Here is a 9,208-nt window from a genome sequence, read left to right as displayed (position 1 = left end):
GATCTTGTTTGATCTTTAGATGTTTTGTTGCTTCTCAGAAAAATGCTCTGCAATGGAATCGTGTTGTGACTCTGCCTGAGGCAAATGATACAGAGGATGAGAAAAACAGAAAGTTGAATGAAGACACTGCAGTAAAGACTGGTGAGTGGATACTGACTGGGGGAGGGGAGAATTGCCATCTGAAGAGAGAATGAAGACTCCATGGTTGACTATGGTATTGTCACAGGCTGAAACACAAGTCACCTGTTAAAGAACCTTGGCTAGAATATTTCTCTGTGGGGCTGTTTCTTTGTGAACCATGGTTGGTAAAATAAATCATTTCAAACTTATAATGGAAAAAAAATAATAGAAGTAGACACACTTTTTAAAATTCAATAAAGGTGTGCCCAAATTGTCCCTTATCTTCTTCTAATAAGATATCTAACCCTAGAGCCATTGCCCCATAGATGTATCAAGCTCCATAATAATGACTAAATCTGGGTCCCACTGGGTGGGTTTAGATATGTCAAGTCTTTGGGAATATGATTCCTGGATAAAGAAATTAAAGTGATGAGGTTATGATCCTTGAGTTAAATAAAATGATAACCTGTGAACTATTAAGTGAAAGAAAAATGTGCCATTTAAAACAACAATTTATGATGGTGTTCTTTTTAGGTTAAAAATTTACTGTTCTTTGAGTAATCCGATAACTGCACATTTCTCTGTAATATTTGAGACTCAACCCTAAAGCTCCCATTGTAATACATTTGTGTTGAACTTACGGAAAGTGTATTTTTCTAATTTGGTACCAGATGAGTTCTTGAATGGAGGTAGGTTGACTTTAGGTAAGAGGAGAGTACCCTCCAATTAGAAGTACCATCTCATTGGTACTGGTAGGTGATTGCTATAAAACAGCAGCCATGTATCTATTGTATTTACTGTATGGAGTAGTGGTGGTGTAGTGTCGGAATGCGCAACCGTGGCATCACCACATTCCTGAGCGCACACGTGACCGGTTGCAAAATCAGACGGAACAGCTGTCTGTCATCGTAATTTGCAACCAGAAAGTGCGCATGCGACAGACGGGTTGCACAATCCGATAGTACGCCTCTGTTCCTAATAACATTAAGAGAGATTGGACTAGTAAATCAAATAGTATTTGAGGGGCAGCATTACTGACCTTATATGTTTTGATCTCCAACAATTTGCTGTCAGTGTAATTGGCAATCGGACTCGTAGCAACAAATATATTGAACCATTTACTCCTATATTTAAATTAATGGATGCAGCAGTGGTGGCAGGGCCCCCTAATTGCCATGTCCGACTCGTTAGTCAGAGCCTAAATCGGCTATTGACAGCGGAAGGCTAAATAAGGGTTGTTGTTTATGTTGTGCTAGGGGCCGTCTCAGAATCCGATAGAGGTTTTGGCCATCAGATTTTGCAACCAGGCTATAGAGCATGCGTCAGATGAACACTTATTAGGGTACTATTAAGGAGCTGAACATGTGCGATAGCCTGTTTGCAAAATCCAATGGCCAAAACCTCCCCCCCCCCCAGCCCCCCTTGGTGGTTGTAAATTCTGATGGGCCACTCACATGCTACAGTAACGCCAAACTACCAGTCACCTGCTAGAGACACCACCTTCCCAGGCCATGCCCCGCCCCTCCTCCCGGGGACCAACCCTGGTACGCTGACTGCTCTGAGGGAGGCTTGAAACGTATCAGAATGTGGTGCACATACTATTCTCACTACATAGTTATGTGCTGTTTGACTAGTGTTACTGTTGTCTCAAACTAAGGTTTATAAACGTCACAAATACTAAACACAAACTGCTAAAACATTGACTAACCCTAACAGTATGATCTAATAAATCCAGTGCCATTAATAATGTAGCACACTGATACGCATTTATTGCACATTCAGAATCCGATGGAGGTTTTGGCCCTGCCGCCACTGCTGCATCCGTTAATTTTTAAATATAGGAGTAAATTGCTCTATATTTGCTGCTACGGTGTATTAATATAACTGTGTTGTTTATGCAAAACTGGGGAATGGGTAATAAAGGGATTATCTATCTTTTAAAACAATAACAATTCTATGGTAGACTGTCCCTTTAATGTTATTAGGAACAGAGGTGTACTATCGGATTGTGCGACCCGTCTGTCACATGTGCATTTTCTGGTTGCAAAATCCGATGAGACAGCTGTTGCATCTGATTTTGCAACCAGTCACGTGTGCGCTCAGGAATGTGGTGACGTCACAGTCGCACATTCCGACGGGTCGCAGGTTTCGACACTACAGTGGCTCCATCTTATGATTCTGGGCATATTCTACATTTACAACACCCTCCATATGAAATAAGGGATTCACTTCCTTACGTAGGGGGGATGCTCTTCTGTCACGAGTGCTTGTCATTTCTATAATCACCTGTAGATAACTGTTAAAGGGACATGAAATCCACATTTCTTTTTTTTTTATGGTACTTCAAATAGAGCATGCCATTATAAACAACTTTCTAGCTTCTGTTAATTTGCTCTATTGGTATTCTTTGTAGGTTTGGAATCGGCAATGCACTACTAGGAGCTAGCTGAAAATATCTGGTGAGCCAGGTTTGCAACCACCATCTAGCTACCGGCAGTGCACTGCTGCTCCTGAACCTACCTAAGTACACTCTTCAACAAATGATATTAAAAGAACACATTTAAATTTGATAATAGAAGTCAATTGGAAAGTTGTTTACAATTGCATTCTCTATCTGAATCATGAAAGTTTAGCTTTACTATCCTTTTTAAGTGTAAAAATAAGATGTGACCACTATTGAAAGAGGTTAATCCCAACGGTGATCATTATGACAGTGGCAGTTATCTAATAGATAAGAGAATGAATGAAATCTAGAAAGTGGGACAGTTATTTTTTTTTTGCTGCCCAAAAAATATGTATGTATATGTGTGAGTCTATGTATTTCACTCGTCAAAAAAAAAATCTTGGCTGCCAATCTGTAACTTCCAGCCTCAGTGGTGACCTGCCATCTTGTATTTGTTCAGCCCTAGTCATTGTGCATGGTGTTAATTTGTGTGTCTGCCTGGGACATTGTGTCATAGCTGGGTGTCTCTGACTCTAAAATACATGGTTGGCATTTGTTTGTGCTTCTGCGTGTGATGTTCCAATTCTTAAAGGGACATGAAACTATTTTTTTTTTTTCTTTTTTTCAGGGTTCAAATAGAGCATACAGTTTTAAACAACTTTTCAATTTACTTCTGTTGCTTCATTCCCTTGATATCCTTTGCTGAAGGAGCAGTAATACACTACTGAGAGGTAGCTAAACACATTAAGTCAGCCAATCACAAGAGATAAATGTGTGCAGGCACCAATCACCTTCTAGCTCAAACTAGTGTAGGATATCTAAGATACAAAAAGTAGAGGGCGCCACATAGTGCAGATCACCAAGTCGCACCAAGTATATGTCTAAATCTTATTCACTTGGTGGAAAGCACGTGTGTGCTAAACAGGCAGGCCGGAACCATATAAGTCACCCGGCAGATCTTTGGCAGATGTAATCCTCGTCCCACCGTGATAGGAGTCCAGGGATATCCACAGGGAGCCTTAACAGTCAGTCAGTGGTGATAGATGCCAAATGGATGTAGGTCCAAAAGATCCAAAAACAGCAATGTGTTTCTCAGTGGCACTGCACCGTTTCCTCAGGCTATACAAACTATTCCACAGCTGCTACACTTAAAACTAACTATTCCACAGCTGCTACACCCATCACTGACGCATGCTATCCAATCTAGATGGTGAACCTAGTATGATACTCCGCCCAAAAAGGGGAGGATAGTAAATATCAGTCACCATGGCAACCAAAATAATGAACAAAATACAGGCACACTGAAGCTACAATCGTGAACAGCGGGCGCGAGCGGCAAATAGCCAATAATCAAGTGACAGTCAAGAAATCGAGATCATATATATAGCTGGGTACTATTGACGATAAATCATATGTAGGCTATGTACTATTATAAACGTTAAGTACAAAGTATGGAGAGTAAAATCTCAAATATGGCTAAGGGAATCTAAAGATAAAGTGTATATAACCTTCTATTAATAAATGGGATCATAAAGGGATATCAGTAACAGTATAGAGTTGGATAATAAGACTTAGTAGCCTACTACTTATCTTATCGCATAGGGTGTCAAGGTAATAGATATCGGTCATAATAATATCAGTAAATATAAACATTAAATTAAAATGTCATAAGTGAACTAATAATGATGTGTTATATGCAATAGTGACATAATCTATAAAATATAAACCCTAGACAGAGTGATATAAAATGTTAATAAAAACGAGTGACTAATAACTCGACTAAAAAGTCTAATTATAATAGATCCTTCTGTGTAATCTGCTCAATCTTACTTAGATAAAAAAAGAAAATTTTATGCTTACCTGATATATTTCTTTTTTGACACGAGTCCATGGATCATCTTAATTACTAATGGGATATTCACCTCCCGGTCAGCAGGAGGAGGCAAAGAGCACCACAGCAGAGCTGTTAAATAGCTCCTCCCTTCCCTCCCACTCCAGTCATTCGACCGAAGTTAGGAAGAGAAAGGAAAAGCCAAGGTGCAGAGGTGTCTGAAGTTTACATAACCCACAACCTGTCTACAAAAACAGAGCGGGCCGTGGACTCATTGTGTCAAAAAAGAAATACATTTATCAGGTAAGCATAAATTTTCTTTTTTAAGGCACGATGAGTCCACGGATCATCTTAATTACTAATGGGATTCAATACCCAAGCTAGAGTACACAGATGATACGACAGGGACAAGATAGGGAAGACACCACTGTTTGAAGAACCTTTCTCCCAAAAACGGCCTCAGCCGAAACAAATTATAGAACTTTGAAAAAGTGTGAAGAGGACCAAGTTGCAGCCTAGCAAATCTGATCCACAGAAGCTTCATTTTTTTAATGCCCATGAGGAAGCAACAGCCCTAGTGGAACGAGCCGTATCACTCTCGGGAGGCTGTTGTCCAGCAGTTTCATATGCAAAACATATGATACTCTTCAGCCAAAAAGAAAGAAGTAGCCGTAGCTTTCTGACCCTTACATTTTCTTGAGAAAAAACAAAGAAGACTGACAACAGTCTTTAGTCGCCTGCCGGTAAAACTAAAGCACAGACCACGTCAAAATTCTGCAGAAGTCTTTCCCTCTGAAAAGAAGGATTAGGACACAAGGAACAAGAATCTCCTGATTAATATTCCGATCAGAACAACCTTAGGAAGAAATCCTAATTTAGTACGTAAAAACTACCTTATCTGAATGGAAATAAGATAAGGAGACTCCAAATGTAATGCCAAGAGCTCTGACACTCTTCGAGCAAAAGAAATAGCAACAAGAAATAAAACTTTCCAAGATAATGACTTAATATCTAAGGAATGCATAGGTTCAAACGGAGCCCCTTGAAGAACTCTGAGAACTAAATTCTGACTCCATGGAGGAGTAACTGGTATGAACACAGGCCTGATCCTGACCAAGGCCTGACAAAATGATTGTACATCTGGGACACCGGCCAGACGTTTGAGAAACAAAATAGACAGAGATTTGACCTTTTAGGGGACTTGACGATAAACCTTTATCCAAACCCTCTTGGAGAAAAGACAAAATTCTAGGAATCCTAACTCTACTCCATGAGTAGCCCATGGATTCACACCAATAGAGATATTTACACCACATCTAATGATACATTTTTCTAGTGAAAGGCTTCCGAACCTAAATCATGGTCTCAATGACCAAGTCAGAAAATCCCCCTTGGATAATATTAAGCGTTCAATCTCCAAGCAGCCAGTTTCAGAGAAACCAGATGTGAGAGAAGGGGGGGCCCTTGACTAGAAGGCCCTTCCTCAACGGAAGTCTCCAAGGTGGCAAAGATGACATGTCCCCCAGATTTGCATACCATATCCTGCGTTGCTAAGCCGGTGCTATGAGGATCACTGATACCCTCTCCTGCTTGATTCGAGCAATGACCTGAGGAAGAAGAGCAAATGGAGGGGGAAAAAATAAAAATTAGAGAACACTTCCGGATGGAGTTCTCACTCTTCCGGAAGAAAAGTCTGCCTGTTCAGAAAAAACTCCTCCCAGTAGTCCACCCCTGGGATGTGGATCGTCGACAGGCAGCAAGAATGGGCCTCCGCCCACTGAATTATTTTGATACCTCTGTCATCGCCAAGGAACTCCTCGTTCCTCCCTGATGATTGATGTAAGTCACTAACATTATTTTGTGCGACTGGAACCTGAGAAACTGGACCGAGGCTAACTAAGGCCAGGCCAGAAGAAAATTGTAGATTGCTCTCCGCTCCAGAATGTAGGAAGAACAGACTTTGACTGAGTCCAAACCCTATGAGCCCTCCCTTAGGGAGCTTCAAGACTGCTCCCCACCCTAGAAGGCTGGCATCTGTTGTCACAATCACCCAAGATGGTCTGCGAAAACGGGTTCCCTGAAAGAGATGATCCAGAGACAACACCATTGAAGAGGATCCCTTGTCTCCTGCTCCAGTAGTATTCGAGGAGACAAATCTGTATGATCTCCGATACTTAAATGCAGAGGTCTGAGATGGAACCGAGCAAACGGGATGATGTCCATTGCCACCAGCATCCCGATAACCTCCATGCACTGAAGGCTGAGGAGTGGACTGAATGACTAGACAAGTATCAATAACTCTGATTTCCTGACATTCTGTCAGAAAAATCCTCATTGATATGGAATCTATTATAGTTCCCCAGAAAGTTACCCTTGTGCTTGGGACTGAGGAACTCTTCTCCAAATTTACCTTCCACCCGTGATATTGCGGGAAGGATAACACCATGTCTGTGTGACATCTTGCTTGCTGTAAGGATGGCGCATGGACTAGGAAGTCGTCCAGATAGAGCGTCACTGCAATGCCCCGTAACCGAAGCACCGCCAACAGCGATCCCAGAGCTGGAGAACTCCTTGAGAGCTGTGGCAAGACCGAAAGGAAGAGCCACAAACTGGAAGCATTTGTCCAGAAAGGCAAACCTTAGAACTTGAAGGTACTGCTGTCATAAATTGACCCTCTTCGATCAAAGGAGAATGGAACAAATAGTTTCCATCTTGAAGGACAATACACTAAGAAATGTATTTGTTTAGACTCCTGAGATCTAAAGGTGGTCTGAAGGTTCCCTCTTATTTGGAAACCACAAACAGATTAAGACAAAAAAAAACAGACCCTGTACCCGTAGTGGAACTGGAACAATCACTGCCAGGTCTGAGAGGTCTCATACGCAGTTTTAGAACGCCTCTCCCTTTATCTGATCTGCGGATAATCTTGAAAGCAGAAACCTGCCTCTGGAAGGAAACTTTTGTGAACTCTGATTTGTGCCCCTGGGACAATATTATCTATTGCCCAGGGATCCTGAACATCTCAAACCCAAGCCTGAGCGAAGACTGAAAGTCTGCCCCCTACAAGACCCTGTCTCGGATCGGGGACATGTCCTTCACGCTGTGTTTGATTCAACAGCAGGCTTATTTGTTGTTTTGTTTTTTTTGTTTGTTTTTTTTGTAGGTTTTAAATTCCAAAAGATATTATTTCCGTCAAGCTAGGTCCCAACAAGGTCTTCCCCTTGTAAGGAATCACTAAAAGCTTAGACTTAGAGCATACTTCCGTAGAACAAAGTTCTAACCATAAAGCTCTGTGAGCTGGAACAGAGAAACCTGAAACCTATGCTCCCAGTTTGATAACTTGAAGGAAAGAATTTGAAATAACGGAATTAGCCAACTTGAAAGCTTTTATCCTATCCTGGATTTTTATCCAGGGGAGTTTGTCTTAGTAGCATCAGACAGCGCGTCAAACCAATATGCCGTCACACTAGTGACGGTAGTAAAGTACCCAGCTGGTTACCATTGTAAGCCCTGGTGTACATCCCTTTTCTAATTTTTGTCCATAGGACTTTTGAAAAACCCAATTATCCTCTAAGGGTTTCACTCCTCCAAATATTCCCTTTAACAGCGCTCAAACAGGTGCGCGAAACAGAAGATCAAAAATAAACAGATTACTCTCTGAAAATGAAAGCCTAACAAGCTGCTGAAGGGAGACACAGTACCTGTTACTCCGTCGATAGCCTTCCGCTGTTCACTGCTCAGGCTTCAGTCCCGGTCTGTCTCCTCTAAGGTTGATCCTCCTCCTGTTATGTCAGCATCAGGTGCAAACATAGAAGTTGTAACTCCTGTATAGTAATGCAGCCGATTTCAGCGTTCCCTGCAAACCGCCAGCAGACTTCCTGCTAGTCTGCCAATCATCCAGTGATACAAAAAAAAGAAAAAAGGCGAGGCAGGGCGTTGGGGCAAACAGGCTCAAATTTTAAAACTTAACGTTTATTGACATAAACAGTGTATGGATAAAAGCATACATACTCCCAGTGTAAGAATAAAATCAAAGAGAGCTAGGAAAGCAGTGTTCTAACATGTTTCAGCTCCTGCCTTACTCATAGATCCTCTAAGGGTATCGTAGTTCTCTTAGCTAAGCTGAAAACTACTCCTTCCACCCTAGGGAATGTTTGCCCAGCCTCTTTAGCTAAGTCGGCTATGGAAAACATCTTTTTAAATATAGGGAATGCAGTCTTTTCCATTCCTAATAACTTACTGGACGCACTAGGATAGATTACACTGGTAATGTCGGAGTCACCCAGGGTAGCTAAAACCTCCTAAATTAACAAATGGAAGTGTTCAAGCTAGAAAAAAAAACTGAAAGAAAAACAACCTCAGAACAAATAAAGATATTATTCCATCTGAGTCTGGGAATTCTCTCTCAGGTAATCCCGAAGAATCTTCCTCTATCAGGCAACGGGGAAGAACCATTCGGAATAGCAACTACTAAGTCAACCATTTTCTATTGACCTAAATAATTGAAAATAATTCCTCATAATGTTTTCTACCTCGTGGGAAAACCTATAATGAATGAAACCTAAAGTAACTCCAAGTGGAGTGTTGGAGGAAGCGCAGGGCACTGCATGTGGGCCATAACATTTAGTGGGACACTTTTATAGGAGAATTTTGTGGCACAGATTGACCATGGTCAACAGACTCCCAAACAGCAAAAAGCCTTAGAAAGAGTAGGTTCAGAAAAGAGAGAAATTTTTTGATAAAAATTGACACACAAAAATGCTATTGTCTTTTTTTTTTAAATTTAAAAAGTAACTCATTTTTTGTGAGCTCCT

At 41.2% G+C, this 9,208-nt stretch overlaps 1 protein-coding gene across 2 annotated transcripts in view; it reads left to right on the top strand.

The window, feature by feature from the left end:
• ASXL1 (ASXL transcriptional regulator 1) overlaps nt 1–9,208 on the top strand; it is a 38,689-nt gene that overhangs the window by 10,329 nt on the left and 19,152 nt on the right. For both annotated transcript variants that reach the window (XM_053698933.1, XM_053698849.1), the window contains one exon: nt 39–141. In XM_053698933.1, the coding sequence (XP_053554908.1) occupies nt 39–141 (103 nt within the window). The remainder of the gene's footprint in view (nt 1–38; nt 142–9,208) is intronic.

This window comes from Bombina bombina, chromosome 1 (genome assembly GCF_027579735.1).
Source record: "Bombina bombina isolate aBomBom1 chromosome 1, aBomBom1.pri, whole genome shotgun sequence".
NCBI lineage: Eukaryota > Metazoa > Chordata > Amphibia > Anura > Bombinatoridae > Bombina > Bombina bombina.
This window is presented reverse-complemented; position numbering and strand designations above follow the sequence as displayed.